The 22,485-nt window shown below is 39.5% G+C and overlaps 1 protein-coding gene across 2 annotated transcripts; it reads left to right on the forward strand.

Annotated features, from left to right (window-relative positions):
• Positions 1–896: 896 nt before the first annotated feature.
• On the forward strand, positions 897–22,354 carry coro6 (coronin 6). 2 transcript variants are annotated; one of them, XM_022208147.2, is made up of 11 exons: positions 897–1,101; positions 3,324–3,523; positions 8,769–8,891; positions 13,582–13,711; positions 13,818–13,996; positions 16,031–16,150; positions 16,248–16,352; positions 16,481–16,626; positions 18,149–18,206; positions 18,972–19,199; positions 21,296–22,354. In XM_022208147.2, the coding sequence occupies exons 2-11, from the start codon at positions 3,326–3,328 to the stop codon at positions 21,494–21,496; spliced, it is 1,488 nt and encodes a 495-aa protein (XP_022063839.1). In that variant the 5' UTR covers positions 897–1,101; positions 3,324–3,325; the 3' UTR covers positions 21,497–22,354. The 2 variants fall into 2 exon arrangements, with proteins under 2 accessions (XP_022063839.1, XP_022063840.1); XM_022208148.2 differs by having other exon boundaries at positions 21,454–22,354.
• The last annotated feature ends 131 nt before the right edge of the window (positions 22,355–22,485 follow it).

The raw sequence follows: 22,485 nt of genomic DNA on the forward strand, positions 1-22,485 counted from the left end.
TTCATTATTAATCTACAATGTAGATTAATAATGAAGTGATGCATGAGAGACTTCATAAAGCTCCCTGTTTTCTGTACTTCGGTGAAAATCTTGACCTCTTTCTTGACAGCAAAAGGAGGACAACCTGGAGTGTGGCTCGGCAACTTTGGATATTCAGGTATGTTCATTATGTGATAACCGAGACTTATTTTGTAACATTTCCTCGCGCCACTAACTCGTGAAATAAGTGCAGGTTTTCAGTGTAGCCTTCGACCTGATTCCCTGCAGCTGGTGCTTCTGAAAGGTCAAAGATCATCTTCATTTATGCAGAGTGTCAGTGGAGGCAAAATAAAGTCACCCAACAACAATAGGTGATGGCTGCTAATCAGTCAGAGTGGAAATAACTAATTACAGCTATTCTCTTAACTGTAATTAGGTCATTTTATTGGGTATTTGTACTTGTATACTCATTTAATCAAGTCTGTACATTTATTTAAATATGCAATACACTGTTAGACTTTACTTGCTTAATATTTTTACTTTGAAAATCATTTATTTAAAGGCTGTTTTTTGTTATACATTTGGAGATGACATGTCAAACCTAAATGGCTCAAGCAGGAAGGATTGTTGCTCTCTGAGAACCAAGAGGCTGCTTTGCCCCACCTTTCAACAAAGCAGTCTGGAAGGTCATTTCACCTGAGTGAGAGGCAGAGTCACAGTTTATCTATCAGAGGCCACCAGTAGAGACAGACAGTGACCCCCGGGGACGCGCTCCCCCTCCGCGTCAAACCGCGCGCGTTACGTTTCCCTGCACTGACAGAGCCGGTTCCAAAATAGACGGCACCCTCTCTCCCTCCCTCCCTCCCGTACCCTCCTCTCTCCTGCTTCCCCCCCCCCCCCCCCCCCCCCCCCTCTCTTTCCCTACCGAAGAGCGTCGCGCAGTTTCCCAGTGCGTCTCCTCAGTGAAAGTCCGGCACCGGGTCCAGGGACGCCGGACCGCAGGGGATTTAAATCAAAAAGCAGCAGCAGCAGAAGGAGGAGAAGGAAGGAGGAGGAGTAGTGGGCTGTGAAGCAACAAAACCTAGAGAAGTCCAGGGAAGAGGGGTCTCCCCAAAACCTGAGGTGAGCCGTCCTTTTCCTAATATGTGTGTCAGTGCTGCAGTGGCCTGAGTGGTGCGTCAGACTCTCCGCTGCGCCGCTGGAGACGACCGAGCGCGTCAAAAGCTGCTACCTTATGATTGTGCGCTCCGGTCTGAGCAGATCTTGAGTCGAGCATAGCTGCTGTGGGCTACTTTAAGGAGCACGCTTACTTACCTCCCCCTCCCACCCTCCCTCACACCTCCTATCTATGTTCCTGCGTTTATGTGTATTTGTACAGGCTGTGCGCAATGGCTCTTCGAAATTTACGGTCCGGTCATTAGCGATCGAGGAGCGCGCTGGTTTCATTCTGGGACTATTTGGGACCAGGGTGGGAGGAGCGGCCGGCCCGGGTGGGACAGCGCAGTTTGGCATGTCTATATTAGGAAAGTGGCAGTGTCATTCTTTCGCTCTGTCTCGACTCTCCAGAGCTGTGCCATGCGCAACAGAACAGGGCTATCTCATTAACCTGAGGCGCCGTTAAAGGAGCATGGCGCAGGATTTTCAAGTTCAACTTATTCTACTGTAAATTTCATATCTTATTTCTGCATTTTTTTTAAATTTCTTTTTACATTGTTGCCTGTCCTTTACCTCATTTTAATTCCACAAGCTGCTGGTTCACATTAAATGGCACGCACAACAGGTATTCTAATCACCAAAAATATTAAGATCAGGTTGGTTTTGATGCCATAGCAGGACTTTTTCCTGTTTCTTTCCAATATTAGCTCACAATCCTGACAGCCAGGTGTAAAAATACTGAAAAAATAGTTGGTATTAAAAAGTTTTCGACATAATAACAATGAGAACTGCATCCAGGTATGTTGGTTATGGTGTTTGCCCTGGAATGCCCCAGGGTTGGCCGCCTGAAGTGGTCTCTGGAATGTAAATCTCTTGTAATGGAGAGCTTCCAGGAAAGCAGCGAGAGCTTGAGTCCTCTCATCACTGTGGTTTAGTCGTGTATCCCACCGTCTTTCACTTTGGAGCTAAATGGAATAGTAGTAAAGTCAGACAGCATCTATTAAAGCTTCAGTTTGCCCTTTGTATGGTTTTATTTTAACTCTGAAGATGCTTCATCCTGTAAACAAGGAGAAGATCTGCATCCATCAGATGTTTTCAGGGACGGAGACAGGCCTACTTTTAGATTTGGGTTTTTAGTTGTGGCCTTATGTAAGCCAGTGCAGTTTTAATCTGCATATTCTCAAAGGGGTTGTATCACATGGGTGTGACTGAACAGCTGGCTGTATTGTATCTCTCAAGTTCTTCTCTCCCCTTTTAGCCTTTCTTTGCGTCTTAGTGTTCGTCTTTGATGTTTGACCGTCACATACTGTTTGGTGGGACAATCAACTATTAATATCTCCCCTGATGGCCGGCACCGTTATAGAATATCCCCTGTGTTTTGGGAGGATTACGGCCTGCTTGGCCTGCTGCCTGGGACAGCAACGAGCAGCCTTAAAACCCATCACAGAGTTTGTTATTCAGAGTCAAGCAGAGGTTTTTTTTAAAGCTCCCGAAAACTTGGCTGTGATGCCAAAAAGTTTCCCTTCATGACATCAAGTATTCATAAAGAAATCATCAAAGTGAAATGTGTTGATGGATGCAGAGCATGGATGAATCACCTGCTGTGTGGTTGAGTTCATCAGTGCTTGTGTAGGGAATGAATGAAGAAAAGAAAAAGCATCGATGACGTGCAAAAAGTTTTATCCACTTAATGTAGCTAATCTTGAACCAAATAAAAAGGCAAAGCAATTACTGAGTCAGCTGCAACCTTGAAAACAAAGGGCAGCGAAAACAACATAAAGCTGCTCATAAAAACATATTTAGTGATGAATACGGTTCAACAACCTGCCTCAATGACAAAGACAATGACACACTGAGAAGACTGCGTCACCGTTACGAATGGAATTACTTCTTTCTTGGGGATGAGATTATACTAAACTGCTGCTGAGATTTTCTTTGAGAACTTTCTAAAGAAATCACCTGCACAGCCTTCATTAATGATTGATATGAAATCAAATGTGCAGCATCACTGTTCGTTTGATTCTGTGAGCAAGTTTAGTGTTGGTTAAACCACATTTTTACCTTTTTCTAACATTTTTATTCTCTTCTTCATCTCTTATTTTCCTAACATTCCCACCACTGTCCCCTCATCCTCTCCCACCTCTTCCTTCTTCATCTTCACCTCCCTCCTCTCCCTCTCCTCACCTCAGCCATGAGTCGCAGCATCGTGCGGCAGAGTAAGTTTCGCCACGTCTTCGGCCAGGCGGTCAAGGCCGAGCAGGGTTACGATGACATTCGTGTTTCCAAGGTGACGTGGGACAGCTCCTTCTGCGCCGTCAACCCAAAGTTCCTGGCGGTCATCATCGAATCCAGCGGAGGAGGAGCCTTCCTGGTCCTGCCTCTATCTAAGGTAAGCGAGGTCAAAAAGGGAAACTTTATCAATCTGCCACTGAAGATTAAACAAGATAATTAACCCCAAAATCTGCATGTAACAATGCAACATGCTTTTAGGTTTCTGTGCTTGTTATATACAAGTCACAATAGGAATGAAAGGTGTCTCAAACATCACAGAATTTAAGAATTCATAAACTTTTCATGCAGCAGAATGAATGTCAATAAGATGAATCCTGCAGACAATGATCACATCGTTTCTACTCAGCTCTATTTTTATCTTGTTGTTCACAAAGTCTGTGAGCTGTCCCTTTCTGTTTGACAGAAATTTGTGCTTGTTGTGAGTAAACTGTGAGTGGCTATTAGTTTTTATAATGTGTTTTTTAAGCATATTTGTTGGTTTGTTGAGAGAGAACAGCAGCTCTCTAAGTACCAGTAGAGGTTGCAGGCAGAAATTTTTGTATGACAAGAGGCGGGAGGAACAGAAAGGAAGAGGAGAACTTTACAGCTAAAGAGGAACAACAGCAAAATTAGTTTACAGCCTTTTGTGATTCACTGTTCATGTAATATTTCAATCGTTGTGCTTGTGTCAGCTTCAGATCTCTGTTTATTGTTCTGTTAAAATTCCCAAATGAGATTTTTACCAGGGGACATCCAGCTAATTAAAAAGTAACAGTGAGGAGGAAGAATAAGTTAACATTAAAAACACAGAAGACAGACCTTAGGCACACATGAATTCGCTGTTTTAAGTATTTGTCCTGTTTGGAGCCTCATCTCAGTAAGTTAATGTCCTGTAACCTTCAGCTATGATAGCAGGGTTGACTATGAATGAATGATAAAGTGTTTGGAGCTCAGTACTGATGTCTAATATTCCTCTGACCCCACATATTTGAAAAAAAAAGACAGATCTGTAATTCATATTCCGTGAGGTTGAGCCAAGATGAACGCAAATCATACATTCACACGGGATGATTCGAATAACACGTACAGTTTTATTGATGATAGAAGCACTTCTCGCTTTAAGAAATAACAGTTTTTTAGTGTAATAGAAGAGGACATAGTGGTCAAGGCTTTTGGAAGGACGCCATGCAGCAATTAAAGAAGCAGGAATGCAGGAAAAGCAAGAAAAGCTTGTAAAATATCCACCATTATGACTAAGACAGATTTGTAACCAAGTAAAAATGGTGATCTTGGAATCAAGATTGAGAATAACGCAAATTCCGAATGTTTTTCTGTTTTACACATATTACATAAAAGGAGATCTTTTCAACATTTATCCTACAGGGTTGATTGGATATTATTTGTTGCCTGTAACAGATCAGATGGTGCTGTGGGTGGATATTGCTAAAGACTACACATGTATCAGAGCCAAAGTAGTGGATTCTGTTAATTTATTTTATCAGGAATCTGTAAAGAATAATAGTAATAATGATGATGCAGATAATTAGAAAAGTACTAAATATCAGATCTGAATCTTTAGTTTAAAACTGCGATGTTTCCTTGTGGTGTTAAAGTTCGTGAAGCCTCGTGATAAAGCAGCATCGCCTTAAAAATAACAACAGACACCAGAAACACACTGTACTTGTGCATTAATTATGATGTTAAAATGTATTCCTCCAGTTAGTCATGAAAATAAATTACTGATAGTGTATATCACGTTTTATTTATTCTATAAGCTACAATACTTTTTAATTCAGGATGATATAAACATTGATCTTAAAACCCACATTTAACAGTATTACAGTGAAATCTTTTGTCTTTACATGTTCAAAAAGCAATTTACGTTTCACGGTTTTTGCGGTTTGCTGCAGAGCAGAGCTGAAGGTGGACTTCACCAAATAACTGCTGACATCGCTGTGATCAGCCAAGTCTGCAGAAATTTAGTTGACCTGCCCTGTGAGATGCCTCCACTCAGCAGGTTTCATTTGAGCCGAGCTGCTAAAACAACTGCAGATCACAGTCCAGCTTCATGAGGACAGAGAAGTTCATTGCCTTTAGCTAGAGAAATACTCTCATCTTTGAGAAATCGTCTTAAGTTTTGGTACTTGATGCTTTTTAATAACTTCAGGCCACACAAGGACTTTGGTTGTGACCAGGTTTTACCCTAACAAGGTCGTCACTGCTGAGAGGCATCAACTTGCAGAGGTGGTAATTAGTGAGAAAGAGCAGGAGGACGCAGAGTAATGCACAGTTTTTGGAGGCGAGAAATGGACGTGAATATATACTGAAGTCATGGTGAACGGACGTGCTATTAATACGCACCAATGCGCTCTCCATCCTCCTTCTCCCCCTTCTGGGTCCCCAACAGGCCACAAGAAAAACTCCCCTTTCAACGCCTCGTCACTCAGCTATAAATATACCACAGTGGGTGTGTGTGTAGGGAGTGATATCTCAAAAGCTGATACACATGTTCACATGATAGAAACCATAGGAACAAGGAACATGGAGCTTTTTTGGTCAAAACTTCTGCTTTTATGCGACAAAAACATTTTGGTTGCACGTTGAAGATTCTGAGTGCAGCAACATTAGAAATAGGCCAAAATGTGGAGTTTAGTGTTAATTTGCACAGTTTTTGCATGTTAACATGTAAACTAAGAAGGTGAACACACCTGTTAGCTATTTATTGTAAGTATATAAGCCTTCTGACATCACATTGTCTCAAGTTCTGGTTACAGAGCCCCGATTTAGTTTACATTGTCCTACATAGTTCTAAATATTCTCATGTACAGTGTCCTGTGTGCGCTGATCTTCAAGACAGAAAGGGGAACACTTCTTTTGCTTAAAAGTTAATCCAGCCTTGGTTCTTTCATCTGCTTTTCAGTGACTCTATTTCAGCATGTAGTTTAAGCGATGATCGCACCTAAAAACTCAATTTTTCAGTTTTTATCCTACTAGATGCTCTGTTCTAATGGATATTTCCTTTTTTGCTGAGCACCTTTAGGTCTTCTTGTCCACATTATTTTAAAGCAGAGATTTAAAGTTTAGTTCTTGAAGTTTTTATTGAATTTTTGTAAAGAAACATGAGTAGAAATGAACAAGAACATAAGCATGAATTTCACAGGCAGACTAAATAAAACTGCTGCATCATCTGTGCAGCATCCACAGCGTCATGATTCAAAACCCCGTTAGCACAGCATCAGTCCTTAAAGGTCCTATATTGTGCCTCTTTTTTTTCTTAGCAAATTAATCAAAGTCTCACGTGTCCTCACAGTGCGTCTTTCAGTTTCTCAGCTCATTTGCAAATGTGGCTACTTTCACCATGACTGTGTGAACGCTGGTTTTTCAAACTGTTAGGTTTCTAAAAACCAATGAGCTGCTTCTGTTTTCAGTCCCTTTAGGAAGTGCGTAACTGTGAATTACAGCCAGAGCTGTCGATCACAGTTTGTGTTGGACAACTATTGATTAATTAGAAGTCAGCACCTAAGTCAAATCCTTATTTGCTTGGAAAGCTTGAATGCTAACTAGTGGTGGAAGAATTTCAGGAATGGCAGAAATAAATCTTTTATTTTATGCCTTGACATTTGAAAAAGCCACACAACACAAAGAAATGTATTTTTACTTCATAGGATTTCCTTTGAATCCTGTTATCCATTTCTCAGATAAAACCCAGAAACAAAAGTGAGCAAAAAACAAATTACCCCACTTCTTTTACTTTTATGTCAACTCACTGAGAAACAAATATTCATGATGTGAAGATATCCCATGAAACAAGAGACATGCACCCAAAACAAATACATTTCTCCAAGTGTATAATGTCTAACCCTAAAGAGGAATTATTTCCACTTAATGAAAGACAAAAAATGATTCCAGACAAGCAAATATGGTTCTTTATGATTGTACAAGTTGTGATGGAACGAGTTACCAAACTCTGTTCCATCTGCAGAATCCCTCTCAGTCTTATAGAAACGACTAAAAACCAGCTCTTCACTGAACACATTTGCACTTGACGGACTGCAATCAATCAATCAATCAATCAATCAGTCAATCAATCAATCAATCAATCAATCAATCAATCGATCAGTCGATCAGTCAATCAGTCAATCAATCAATCAATCAATCAATCAATCAATCAGTCAATCAATCAATCAATCAATCAGTCAGTCAATCAGTCAATCAATCAATCAATCAATCAATCAATCAGTCAATCAATCAGTCAATCAGTCAATCAGTCAATCAGTCAATCAGTCAATCAATCAATCAGTCAATCAATCAATCAATCAATCAATCAATCAATCCCTATTACAGCCGCACTGCCTGTAGCATCATGTTCCTATTATCACACTTGAACTTGTTTTATGGCATTTATCCATTTTTTTTCTCCTGACTAGATCCTTGCTTGTGTTGTATCTACTGTCGGATTCACGTCGTTTTGGATGAAAGCGTCTGCTAAATGAAACTGTAGAAGGTGCTTTCATAAACTCATATGACATGCTCCATGTCATTAACTATGCCCACTCCTTGTTTTCAATTCAATTCAAAAAACTTTATTTGTCTGCTGGGGGCAATTTAAAACTTAAATTAATTTTAAAAAATAAAATAAAATAGATAAAATTCAAGTCTAACTTGGCTTGTCAGGGTTTGAACATATGCTGATTTGGAAATCTTAACATATATTTTAAGTCACAGTGGAATTGGTTCAGGCACAGTTATACGTAACCACTTCTCTGCTGGTTTTTATTATTTCTCTTCAGAAAAACAGAACTAGACGGCAGGCCCTCCTTTCATTTATAAAGGTGCCACCATGAATTTTACGTTTCCAGCACAAATTATTTTGATGGAAAATAATATCAGCTAAGTATCTAATAGTATAGAATAGTGTAAAAAGTTAATTCTTGATTTCAGAAACAGCAGGTGACAAAATAAATACATGTAAATATTGCTACAAGATCAATGTGTATGTGAAGTCTTTAAACTTATTTTCTGTAAACTGAAAGACTGTGAACATCTACAGTAGATTCTCATAAAAAGAGGGAAAATTCCTGCTGAGGAAGATGATTTAAAGCTGGGGAACACCTACTAACTGGCCTTTATACTGTCAACTACAATGTTCGAGGCCAAGAATGAACTTTTAGTCTAAATAATCTGGAGTAGTTCACACTAAAAGGCCATTTTAATGCTGGTTTTATACTTTTTACTTACATTTATTGCTGTTTTTCACCTGCAAATCCTCAAATTAGTGCTTACTGCTAGTCATCAGAAGTGGATGAAGGTTCATGATATGTTTTCATACAGGCACAGTCCTAACTCAGTCATTTGCGTTGCAGTCGGGCCGTGTGGATAAAAACTATCCTCTGGTGATCGGACACTCTGGACCCGTCCTCGACATCGACTGGTGCCCTCATGACGACAACATCCTGGCCAGCTGCTCAGAGGACTGCACTGCAATGGTAATCACCGTGTGTGTGTGTGTGTGTGTGTGTGTGTGTGTGTGTGTGTGTGTGTGTGTGTGTGTGTGTGTGTGTGTGTGTGTGTGTGTGTGTGTGTGTGTGTGTGTGTGTGTGTGTGTGTGTGTAGAAAGAAAATAATCCTGAGTGGGAGAGAGAAGTTGCAAATGCGATGTGGAGGAGTTTGTTGTTCGGTGACTCAGAAAACAGTCATAGAGTTCGTCACAGCTTGAGTTTGTCATATCTTCCTGCCTGTTAAGTGAAAAAAAATCTGAGAAAGTGTGTTTACCTGTCTGACCGTCCACCCACCTGCTCTGCATCGTCTCCGTCTCTTTATCGGTCTGCTCGTCAGATTTTATTGTCTATCTTCAGCCAATTTCATGATTGGAACTCACTCGCTCTGACTTGCTTGCTTCCATTTACCTTTATAGGCTTGTGTGAAGACATGAGCAGTAATAGTGAGCAAATTTTCACCAGATTCTTTGTTACTTTGCTTACAGCGAGCATTTTGATGCAAATTTAGGCCTTTTTCACCAAACTGGTTACCTCTCTCATTCTCAGAAAAGGAAAATATGTCCACATGAAAACCCAAAAGCACAATTGAAGTCCTGTCAGGAGCGTACCAAACCAACAGGTGGCGATATAACCCAAATGCTACAGTCATATCAGCCAATCAAAAACCTGGTTCTGATTGAAAACAAGTATGGCAAGAACAGGGGGGATCATGTGTGTGAACAGATTATTCCTCAATATGAATTATGCGTAAACATGTAAAAAAAACCTCTTAGTGTGAGGTTACCACTAGAAGTATTTTGGTCACGTCTACCATCACACAAACTGACGTCATGTTAACAAAGGAGGCAACAGAGCATCACTCTGATATCACAAGGCAACCACTTGAGTTAAAACTGAGTCTCTGAATATCTTCATGCTGAAAATGTTTCCCAAAAACTCAGTTTTCAGTGATCTAAAACTGTTTGTGTGTGGATGGCAGGCCAAAAATTAACCCTATGCTGTAAAAGACTCCCATATAGGCATGGACAAGTCCTTAGTGTCCTTTGGTCACAACCATAAGACATCTGTGGAAGTTAAGCATGCAGGATATCTAAACTAACTCTGTGGGGAATAGCTTAAAAAATCTCCATCTGTCTGCTGCTAGGGTATAATTCCAGGACTTTTTGTAACATAGTTGACAGGTATCATAGTTGACATTTTTGTTGTTTTCAGGCGTAAAATCAACATGACCGCCTATAACCAAACACCACATGGGATTTTTAGAGAAAGATTCTTCTGAATATTATACATGCAATTGAGCAAAACTGAAACTGAAAGTTACTTCTAAAGATATTGTAGTTAACCTTTTGTCAAGCCATACATCTACACTTGACTCACACGCTACTTTATATTAAATAACTCAGAAAGCCTTGGAGTCTTGCCCGTCTTTTCTTCAGGAGGAAATGACATCATGTGGAGCAGGTCATGTGATCTGGAATTAACACACTTCCTTGAGAGGTGATTTGTAATGGATAACTTAGTTAAAAGTGATTTCTCGGACACTTATGCAATTTGTTATTTTCCATATAAAATATGATATATTGAAAAAATATATCTGTCACATTTATCTCAACTTAATAAAAAGAACACAATCTAAACAATTTTTGAATAAGCTCATTTTATTATTGTTTAGCTAATTAGAAGGTGATTGTTATTATATTCGGACGGTTATTTAGTTGATATTTTAGTGATACCCAGTCACTTTTTATTAATAAGTGGTTGTTTCCATTGTAGACAGTTATGGAATTTATAAAGACATGATCATTAATGAACACTAAAACACTATTTTTTTTTTACTTTTAATAAAAATGTATGTAAGGTATATCCCATGGACTTCAAAAGTAACTCAATTATATATTGACCTGCTATGTTTTGCTGTCAGTCACCGCACAGCAAGTTAAGATAATCTCACAATCAGTTTACAAACTGATCCTCTGAATTTTAACTTAGACAGCATTTAAAGTACAAATGCTGTCTGAAAATTATGTTTTGGTTTAAATTTGATGGCGAATAATATATTATTTTATTATATGAACACAATAGCTGGATGACTGTCGTTGCAGTTTTGTAAAGTGTCATTGCTTCATTTTGAACTTAAGAGGACAAAAGAAGGTTTTAAATCTGATGCAGTGCAGATGTCTGAAGCTCATGACTGTTTTCTGACAGCAGAGGTCACTGTGAGGCCTCAACTGTAGAGCTGCAACTTCATGTTTACACTGAAAATACTATTATTTGTCAAGCTGAAACAAATAAGGCTACACATGGTAATGCAGTTGATTTTGAAAAAAAATGCGCCTGTATTTTTTTGTTTATGTGGCCTCAACTATTGAGAGATCTCTTCTTAATGTAGTTTTAATGTAGTGATGGAAGACAAACTCCATCGTCCCTTTTCTAAAGTTTATCTGAATATAATATGAGGCTTCTTCTGAAGTAATACTACACAATATAAGAATAACTTCCAAAAATGTCCCACTTTTAGCTCCCCTGGACAGTGTTTCATAGCCGGGCTGTAGTGGAGGAATAATGACAAAGAAAGTCATACTACTGTTTAAAGACACACTTGGAAAACTGTGAATCTGTCTTTTAACAGAAAATCTCATTATTTGAGAAATCCTCACTAGAAAATGGCCACAACTGTGATAAACTAAAGAGCACAGGCTCCCCAAAGATGAAAAATGAGTGACGAGCTGCTCCACTGACACGAATGAAGAACTGTGACCACTCAGAGGATAAAATGGTAGCGATCCAGATTAAAGCTGCAGCTATTGCTTACTTTCATTATTAAATGATCTGGTAGTTGATAATTCTTTTTTGGTGCTTAAATGTTTAAAATTACACAGTAAATAAATGAAAAATTCCATCAGTAACTCAAGTTGATATCCTGAGATTTCCTGTTTTGTGTGTGTGTGTGTGTGTGTGTGTGTGTGTGTGTGTGTGTGTGTGTGTGTGTGTGTGTGTGTGTGTATAGTGTCCATAAATGTACATTGGTCACATATGTCAGCATGTCTCAGCTATAACATTTTTTTGTTTTTACATAACGACAACAATCCTCAGCATGTGTGCATCAGTTGTCGCTGATGACAGACTTGCCCACTTGCTCATAGTGACATTGCAGGAATCTTTGTGTGATCTAATGAATGAATCACTGCTTCTCTTGTGGCAGCAGCTGCTGAGATGCTGTTTGACTGATGTGTGTTTGCCCTTATGAATGTGTGTGTGTGTGTAGGCTTTGTTTATGTCCACACACAGGCAGACAGTTGCAGCTGTCTTGGCTGCGTTGCTGCGGTGGAGCTACAGAAAGTCCAAAACTGTGATGTCAGTGTGTTAACTTCAGATAAAATGATCATTGTGTCGTCTGGAGAGGGGGAGAGAGAGAGAGAGAGGTGTGTGTCTACGAGCAGTTTGTGTGTGTGTGTGTGTGTGTGTGTGTGTGTGTGTGTGTGTGTGTGTGTGTGTGTGTGTGTGTGTGTGTGTGTGTGTGTGTGTGTGTGTGTGTGTGTGTGTGTGTGTGTGTGTGTATACCTGTTTCTGCTATCTTGGTGGGGACTCGTGTCACCGTGGGGACCAAAAATGAGGTCCCCACGGGGGGAAACAGTGTTTTCTTGGCCATGTTGTTGTTACTGAATAAAGTAAAAGTGCAAAAAAGTTTCTTTACGGTTAGACATTGTTTTGGTCTGGGTTAAGGTTAAGGTTAGGGTAGGGGTTAGGGATTAGATATGAATGGGAGTCAATGGTATGTCCCCATGGGAATAGCAGAACCAGACATGTGTGTGTCTGTGAGCAGTTTGTGTGTGTCTTCTTGAGCATATGTGCATCAGTCGTCACCCGCCACAGTGCAGCTGAAATGCTTAGACGTTAATGCAAAAATGTGTTTTCCTGGGTCAGTTTTGTTTTGTGCTTTAGCGACACATTTGAAGTTCATAAAAGAACGACAAACTGTGTAAAGCTCCTGACAAGTCAGTTTGGTTTTAAATTAAACATAAAATAGAGATTTGAAATGCATGATTTTAAATGAATGAAAAAATTATGTTTAGACTCAACAAGAAAACTGTTTGAATCAATGTTTTTGAGTTATCACAACTTCCAATAAAAAATATGTTCAACCGACAAGCTATATTGAGTTATTTAATTAGTTCAACCTGTCCAATTAAACGTATAGACTCTTATAATATCAGAATATTAAACTTAAACAGTGGGATTTTTCTGGAAGCTGTCTCATTTATCTCACAGCTAACTCTGTGTTTACTGAACTCTGGGAGATGTAGATTTGAACAAGATTTGACAGTGCAGTGTTCTCGTTTATCAGACCTTTTATTGATTGTTTGTATAGCACTGCTATTTTAAATTGATGTCTATGTTTGTTTGTTTTCTATGCCTAAATCTGTGACGCAAACAAAAAATCAATTAAAACTCTATGTGCGTGATCATTTACAACTCTTGCTTATTTGCCTGTTCATGACCTGTACAATTTAATTGGAGTTTACAAATAAAAAATAAAGCTGCAGTAGAATTGCGACTGAAGGGATGGAATTGATCCTGCATGGCGTTTCAGCTCATATTCACTGATTTTTGTACCACTCATTGCATTTCTCGCTATGTTGATGATCAAACCTCCTATGTTGTTTGCATCCTTCTCCAGGTGTGGCAGATCCCAGATCATGCACTGACCCGTCCCCTGTCCGACCCGGTTGTGGTCCTGGAGGGTCACTCCAAGCGTGTCGGCATCGTCACCTGGCATCCCACCGCACGCAACATACTCCTCACTGCGGGTAAATGCACACCCTCAGACAAAAACACGTGCACTAATGTCATTTTACTTAAACCTTACCAACAGACATCAACAAGAGTTTAATTTTTTTCCTCATCGTCCTGCAGGCAGTGACAACCTGATAATAATCTGGAACGTGGGGACGGGAGAACCCCTCCTCTCCATGGATGACCACCCAGACCTCATCTACAGCATCAGCTGGAACCGAAACGGCAGCTTGTTCTGCACCACCTGTAAGGACCGACGTCTGCGTGTCTGCGACCCCCGCAAGAGGGAGGTGGTGGCGGTGAGTGAGGAGGAAACACTCATCAATCACTACAGTAGGGACTCTTAAACTTCCCCCAGTCGAAACCCAAGGCCAGAAGCAACAATAATTCATTTTCAATATATGTTAGCAACATATATGAACATTTACTATCATAGATTAGATTTTTTATTATTGTCACCACCCTTCATTCATTTAGGTTATTCCATTTCATATCATCAGGGACCTTCTGCTCTACCATTTCTGACTTACCTGATTTTTTTATAGCATAAACTATGTATATTTAAAATGGTATCTGTGCAATTTTAGATTAACATAATAAAAGCTTTCAGAGATAATTTTTTTATATAATTGCCATAGACCCATTTTAAACATATATAACTTTAATTTCCTTTGGCTTTTGAGGTTTAAATGACAATATGTCATGAACTGTTTAAGATTAAAGCCTGAATTGTTTACAGTTATTTCTCATCGTGTGATTAATTCAGAATCTGCAATTGTGGACAAGTAGGTATTATAGTCCTTTATTGTGGGGGAACTGAAATATTGAAAGTTTTAAAAAATTGTTCAAAAGTGACCCATTGCTTTAACTATTATGAGGACACAGGAGAAAATTGCAGAAGTATTTTATCATTATTTTAGCTTAGCACAATCTTCTTCTGCAATCTCGTTAGACATTGTATTGTAAAATGACAATAAAGAATATTCTATTCTAAATACTGGGAACAGAGTGGAACAGCTAACAGCTCTTTTAGCCTCCACAAATGGGATAAAAAGAAGGTAGAATGTGTTCATTTCCAGCAAACACCGAGATTTTTTGAAAGTATGGTCTCAATTTATCCTCAAGACTTTCCCTTAAGGCACGTGTCAAACTCCAGGCCTGTGGGCCATATCCGGCCCGTAATACAATTATATCCGGCCCGCTAGATTATTTTACATTGATTTATTATTATTGTTATTAATGGACCGACAATATGAAGTGCTGACAACACACAAACTACAGATCCCATAATGCAGTGCAACAACTGCCTTGCCAAATGATAGGTTGGCAACAGTCAAGCGTCTGTTATTGTCTGCAACCCTATTGTAACGTCAAAGCTAGGCCTTAACAATGGCGAAAAGAAAAGTTGATTCTGAACACAGAGCCTTTCAAAGCGATGGGAGGCTGAGTATATGTATGTTGACATTGCCGGTAAAGCCGTATGTCTTATTTGTGGAGCTAATGTGGCTGTAATTAAGGAATTTAATCTAAGATGGCACTTTGAGACAAAACATCAGGACAAGCTAAAAAACCTGCATGCAGACCAGAAGCTACAGAAAGTAGAAGAGTTAAGAAGAATCTGACATCTCAGCAGACGTTTTTCACCACAGCGAAAACACAAAGTGAAGTTGCTGTGAAAGCAAGCTTTATTGTGGCAGAAGAGAGCCAAACCAGGCCATTTACCGAGGGAGAGTTTGTGAAGAACTGTATGCTGAAGGTGTCCAGACACAAAAAGCAGATGTTGGCAAATGTTTTGCTAACAGATAGGTAGCTGGCTTTGACTGCAGCATCGCTGACCTCATGGCTCTGGGTGAAAACAGATTGCCGTTTCCTCAAACCCGCCAACAATTCATTTATGTTCTGTCTTCTCAGTTGTCTTTGCAAGGTGTTGTACTTTTCACCATGCCGAGTCTCATAGTGGCGCCGAAGATTAAATTTCTTGCTTGCATACACACCGAGCACACAGGTTTGTCGTTCACCTCAGTGAACGAATAGGGAGTGGTCCATTTGTCTTGAAAAATCCTACACTCCATGTCCACTTTTGTCTTTGTTGACAAAGACGTCTTGCTGATGAGCATGTCAGGGCCAGCAGAAAAGCAGGTGAAACTCCAACAGACAGAATGCCACCTGCAAGCAGCTAATCGACTGAAATCTAGGCTGCTGTTAAGTGAAGATGCCAAGTCTTGAATCACAGTGAGACATAAAACCTCATCAAGCAACTGCTCATTTCCCCAGTAACCAGAGGACCTTATAATAATATCTGTGATGATGTTTGTCTCTTTGTTGACCAACAGGAACGCTTGGCTCCACATGAAGGAATCCGGCCAATGAGAGCCATCTTCACCAGAGACGGAAACATCTTCACCACAGGATTCACCAGGATGAGTCAGCGAGAGCTCGGCCTCTGGGACCCGGTAACAAGCTGTTCAATTTCACTCACCAGAAGGCGTAGAAATGAATGCACATTTTGGAAATTGTTGGGCTTAAATTCATCATTGTTGTTCTCCACAGACAAATTTTGAGGAGCCTATTGCACTTTTGGAGTTGGACACAAGTAATGGAGTGTTGTTACCGTATTACGACGCAGACACAAACTTGGTCTACCTCTGTGGAAAGGTACAGAGACGCTGGTTTTCTGATTTGAACCATGTTTTAAAATGTTGGTTTACTGATTGCAAATGTGTTTCCAGGCTTAATATTGAAAATTACTGTTTAAGATGTTTGGGTTTTTTTTGTGTGTGTAGGGGGACAGCAGTATCCGTTACTTTGAGATCACAGAGGAGCCGCCGTATGTTCACTACCTCAGCACCTTCAGCAGTAAGGAGCCCCAGAGAGGGATGGGCTTCATGCCCAAGAGAGGTGTGGACGTCAGCAAATGTGAGATCGCTCGGTAAGATACCGATCAGACAATAAATCACAGAAGAGTGCAGCTTTACATGGATTTGTCAGTATATCACCCCCCAGAGTAAAATTTAATGACACCGATAAATGTGTAATTAATTTAGTGTCAGTTGCTGAGGATTTGGTTCATTTACTGCCTGTTTAGCTCAGGAATGCATATTTGAAGTCTCTATTCACCATTAAATGCCTCATATTTCTAATCATTACTGCACCTTCATGGGATATTTGGGCATAAATGGCTACTGAAATGGGGGCTTTAAATTCTGGTGCAACAGCTTTTTTTCTTGTCCAGTACTCTAACTACTGCCTTTATGTCAGAAATGTCCATATTTGATGAATTATCCATCATTTGACTGACTGATGTGCAGGAATTCACCAAAGACTGGTGTTGGGAAAGTCCATCAATTAGGAATTTTAGATTTCTAATTTCTGTCAGTGTATGTTACATTAATGACGAGCGCCTCAAATATAAATATAAGCAAAGCTCAATGTGAGGAATTACCCCTGCCCTCTGAACTCTAACCTCGGCATTTCTTTTTCTCCTGTCACATTTTTTTTTTTTACTCACTGTGGGCTAATTTTTTCAATGCAACGTAAAGTCGTGCACCTACATGGAAACAGCACAACCGTGACTTAGATATGTGTTTGTGCAGCAGAACAAAGTCATATTACTATACATCATAAAAAAACAAAAGGCAAAAGTTTAACGTATTTCATCATTTATTCTACAAAAAATGAAGTAAAAATAAAAGTGGAATCAACATGTTTACCATTTTCCCCAAGGTTTTACAAGTACTGGAAAGAAATGGCGACTGCGTATTTTACTACTTATAATCCGAGTTTGTCCCCATAGTTGTCACCTATCTGCTCTGTTTAAACACAGTCTGCAGTTCAGGCCAGTTCAGCCAAAACGTCTCTAAGTATTCGTTATGTGATTGTTGATCGTAGCGGAGTCACTGTTGGCTTCATGGTTGCACCAATAAGCACAGTCGTTTTGCTTTTCAAAATCAAATCTGGTTAGAGAAAACTGTTTATTTTTGGCAAATTTTTAAATGCAAAATTAATTTCTAAGAAAATGTCATGATTTTGAGGCTAGTTTTGGCTGATATCTCCAACAGAAGGGCGTATCACAGTTTATTAGTCCACATACTGTTAGAAAATCGAACATCTAATCATTCTTTCTGTGTTTACAGTTTCTGGATCTGATGAGTGGTCTTTGGGGAAAAAAAAGTTCACCAGGCATTGCCTATATGGCTAAAATAACAGCTCATGAAATAATACATCATAACCTACACATGCCAGTTTTATCTGATACAGTCTTTAGGAAATATTGCCAGTAGCTTTGGTTATTCAGACGACACCTGCAGTTTTCGGGGTGATGCGTTTGCTTTGAACGCTGGACGCTCACAGACAGAAAGTATAACCTGATACTCTGGTGTGTAACAAAAGCACTGCTGATGTTTGTCCTCTTGTCTCTCTGCCTTTCCTTGTCTCTTCACTCATCCTCTCAGGTTATACAAGCTGCTTGACAAGAAGTGTGAGCCCATCACAATGACGGTGCCCAGAAAAGTAAGTCCCACAGATCCAGACGCTCTGCTAGGCTCCTGACTTTGACAGAAGTGGGAAACGACTAAGTACATTTATAAAAATACTCTACTTAAGTCTAATTCTGAGGTCTTTTACATCAATTACCTATAGCTTTGTACTACATTTCCACTGATTTCCAGACAAAAATATTGCACATTTAACTCCACATTTTTAGCTACAAAACTACAATCACTAGTAACTTTTCAGACTTAGATTTTTCACGTAAAACATATGATTTCCTTAAAAAAATATGATGCATTCTTATAGACAAAGCAGGCTTTGACCACTGCAGCATTAAAGTAATGTTAATGTCAACAATAATCATCCATTTATTTAATAATGTAACACTGTAAGGGAGCATTCTTCATAAGTACTTTACATTTAATGTTGAAAGTACGTTTTGGTAGTGATGCACCTTTGCTTTTACTTAAATAATAATTCAGTTCAATGTGAAACTTTAACTTGTAAATGAGCATTTTTTTGTGTAGTATTTCTGCTTTTATTTATTTGTATTTATTGCAAAAGATCTGAATTGTTCTTCCACCGCTGGACATGACTTCAGCTCCTTCAGTGTTACTTCTTTTCCTTTGAAATTAATTGTTTTGTTAATTACATTTTACCTCCCTGCTCACAGAGAAGCAGAAAAAAGCCAGATTAGATTCAGACCAGATTTTGAGTAACTCTCCTTATCTCATTTCAAAAACACAATCAAACGTCTCTGTTATTTTCCCTGACTCTCCTGCACAGTCGGACCTCTTCCAGGACGACCTCTACCCAGACACAGCAGGGCCTGAACCTGCCATGGAGGCTGAAGAGTGGCTGGACGGTCGCGACGAAGATCCCATCCTGGTGTCCATGAGGGACGGCTACGTGCCGCCGAAGAGCCGAGAACTCAAAGTGGCGAAGAAGAACGTGCTGGACTCCAGACCCACCACCAGACGCAGCATGTCCACTTTGGAAACCAACAGCCTTCCGGTAAGTTCTTCATCTCTACTAACGTAGTGCACATCCTGAAGATAAATCACTGTTCAGGAACAATAGTTCTGTTTGAATCTTGTTGATGTGTCTCCTCGTGTTCTTCGCAAGTCGACAAGTGAAAGGTTAGATTATCTTGACTAGCTAGTTCTTGCTTAGGTTTTGCAGTTTGCTGCCCTATTGTGAGTTAAATAATGGTGATGTGTACGTCTTGTGGAGCTCAACTTGAGGTTGAGGATGGCCGTGAGTAGGCCCAACATTCTGCCAGTGCCAGGATAAGTTTTCAATCCAGGAAACAATCAGGCCAGGTTTCAAAATCTGAGTCCATAGTGGCGGGTTGGCAGTGGGCTCCAGGTTGAGGCCTCACAATGCTCACATCACCTAAAGTCACCACAGCAGGCTTGACAACATGACCAAGCAGTTCAGGACAAAGTTTAGCAGCATCCACAACTTCTGCAATGTCCCTGTAGCCTGCAGTGCTTCTTATGACTGACTCCATGCAGCTGTAGTTTGTGTACAGAGACAGTTTTGCTAGCTAAACATTATATCAAAGGTGTTGTAGTCTTGAGCTCCCACTTAAACAAACAAGCACATCCGTCATTAAAGCACTCCAAGCTCAAATAGTAACAGCTGGACATATAATAGCACCATAGATTGAACCATAGCAGCAGCTGAAGTCTGAACAACAAGAAGATATTCAGGCACAACTTTGTCATCATAACAGGAAGAGCAGCTGCATTCACAACCAGCAACTGGACACTGTCAGAGATCAGTTTTATAGGATGAATAAAACAATAAATGCATCAGTGTCAGATCATCTCTTCTGTCTCTAGTATCTGTAGAGTGTTTGCCTAAACTGGCAGTTTGTTATAACTGCACTGAGCCAACACAGCAACTATTTATATAGATCAGAGGAATGTAAAGCACATGGCGAGAGAATGCAAATCCCAAAAAATTCCACACTACATATATTTAAAACCATTAATCACATATACAGTGGGGGGGGGTTCAGACACCCCATACGTTTGTGAAATATTGCATTAAAAGTCACTCTTAGGTCCACTCTTCAAGTGCAGGATCTTTTAGTACAATCACAGCCATAATACTAAACAAATCCTTAAAAAAAGCTAATAAAAACTTAAAATTGATTGTTTGCATAAAAATAAGACATTTTGAGTATTGGGTCATTTGATATAATTTAGTTTTGCTAATTTTTGTTGCAAACAATAAACATAAAAAATATAATTTGTATTTGTTTGTGTCTGTCCAATGAAGCCACACATTTTAAAGGACAAAAAGGAGGGATCCGAAAACTTTTTTCCACCACTGTAGTACTTTAATAACCAGATCATATTTAAAATGCGACCAAAATTTATCAGACAAAACATGACAACAACTCACTAAATAAAATTTACCAAATAACATGCAAACTACCTTTCAGGTCAGAATGACTTTGCTGAAAGTCCAGCTGAGCGGTTACAGGTTAGTTTATTCTGATGCAACATTAGATTCATCCTCTCAGATCTAAATACTGCCAAACTGCTGGTTTTGTGAGGTGTCATCTGACCCACTTTCCACCGTGCTGGTTCACAACATGCGGACTTTAACGCAGCAGGAGGTTTCTGACATTGTAGGTTAACAAAATATCGATAATTAGGTTAACTCAATAATATCTCCGATGAAAGTAAATTTAATTGTGAGTTGACTAATCATGCATATCTGTAATTTAAAGCAGGAAAGTCCTGGTAACATAAATCCAATGCAGGACTTTGTTCATATAAGATGCCGACCTACGAGGAGACACATCCACTGTGTTTACTGCTACAGGCATCTATAAAGGAATAAACAGAAGCTGTTACCTGCCTAACGTGTTGTTTAACATAGACCTACTCAAACATCTCCACATTGTGAGCTCACAGAGATTGGTTGTGATTTACTGCTGCTGCATCTTGCATTTTTATGTTTATCTTTAGTTTTGCAACCTATAAACTCACTGTACATTTACACCTCAAGACATCTATCGATCTATGTCTTCTTAACCCTTTTCTGTTTATCTCTCTTCTACTTGTACCTGCCCACAACTTTCCCCCCCAAAGCTCCCGTCTTTGTTTGGTTTATTTTCTCCTAGTTGCACACTTTCCTTGACCTATTTTCCCCCTTTTCTCTTTGTACTTGATTTCCCCTCCCTGTCTATCTTTTTTCCTTTCTCCTCCTGTTTCCCTTTTCCCCTTTTCTCCACTTTCTTCTCATTCAGCCTCAGCTGCTTGAGAGGTTGTTGGAGGAGATTCAGAATCTGAAGGCCACAGTTTTGTCTCAGGAGAAGAGAATCTGCGACTTGGAGAATAAGCTTTCCCAATACACCAACGGCACTGCCTGATGTGTGAGCACATCTTCTGAAGAACTGGTCTGAATTTCAGAATTACTATTAATTACAGAAACTAATTTCCCTTGCATTGACAAGGAACCACTCTTTTAAATGCTCTAACAGTGTTGCCACTTTAACACTGTTTTGTAAGAACGTGAATTGAGAGCTCAACAAATTTGACCAAATTCCACTCACAACCATGCTTTTGTGGTTGATTCGACAAAAGCCTAGTACCTTTAATGCTACGGCAATATATTGTAGCATCTTTACAGTAGTTTGAAAAGAGTGAGAGGAGTGTGAGAGTGAAGTGAAGGAGCTGTAAGTTTGAGGGATGTGTGCAAGTTTGGTTAAAGGTCTGAAGAAAGTCAACACTGTTATCACTGTTTGGAATGGAGAAAAGGACAATTATAGAAAAAGGAACAAAAATCAAGAGCCAGATAAAAGACTTTCTGTCCAGAACGCAACTTTTTTTTTGGTTTTGTTAAATTAAATCTACAACTTCCCCAAACTGCAAACTTCCACAATCTCTGAACACACACATAGAACCATTGAAGATACTCACCAAGCAGGCACACATTTCAACACTAGCCTCGTCCTCTGCACCACACGACTGGTTTATTTCAATAAATCTCTCTGAAAACCTTTCAAAGTGTAAATAGTGACAATGGAAACAGGAGAAAAAAAAAAAAAAAAAAAGTTGAACTTGTAGGAAAATGTGAAAAAGCAAAACGTTCTGTGTTCTGTAAAAGATTCGACACATTATGACAACAATAAAACAGTGTTTTTTAAAGCTGTGTGCCTCATTTATTTTGTGTTTCACCTTCTCCCAGTTCATTCATGTTCTCATGAGAAATTATCTATCGTCTACAGATGAGGAACCAGGGTTGGAGTGGGACTCATTTTCAGCCCTGGACTTTCATG

This window comes from Acanthochromis polyacanthus, chromosome 17 (assembly GCF_021347895.1).
Source record: "Acanthochromis polyacanthus isolate Apoly-LR-REF ecotype Palm Island chromosome 17, KAUST_Apoly_ChrSc, whole genome shotgun sequence".
Taxonomy (NCBI): domain Eukaryota; kingdom Metazoa; phylum Chordata; class Actinopteri; family Pomacentridae; genus Acanthochromis; species Acanthochromis polyacanthus.

Coding starts and splice junctions, on each gene's coding strand:
- coro6 (XM_022208147.2), top strand. CDS start 3,326: ATGAGTCGCAGCATCGTGCGGCAGAGTAAGTTTCGCCACGTCTTCGGC. Junction 8,892..13,581: donor CAGAGGACTGCACTGCAATG/GTAATCACCGTG, acceptor ATCCTTCTCCAG/GTGTGGCAGATCCCAGATCA. Junction 13,997..16,030: donor GCAAGAGGGAGGTGGTGGCG/GTGAGTGAGGAG, acceptor GTTGACCAACAG/GAACGCTTGGCTCCACATGA.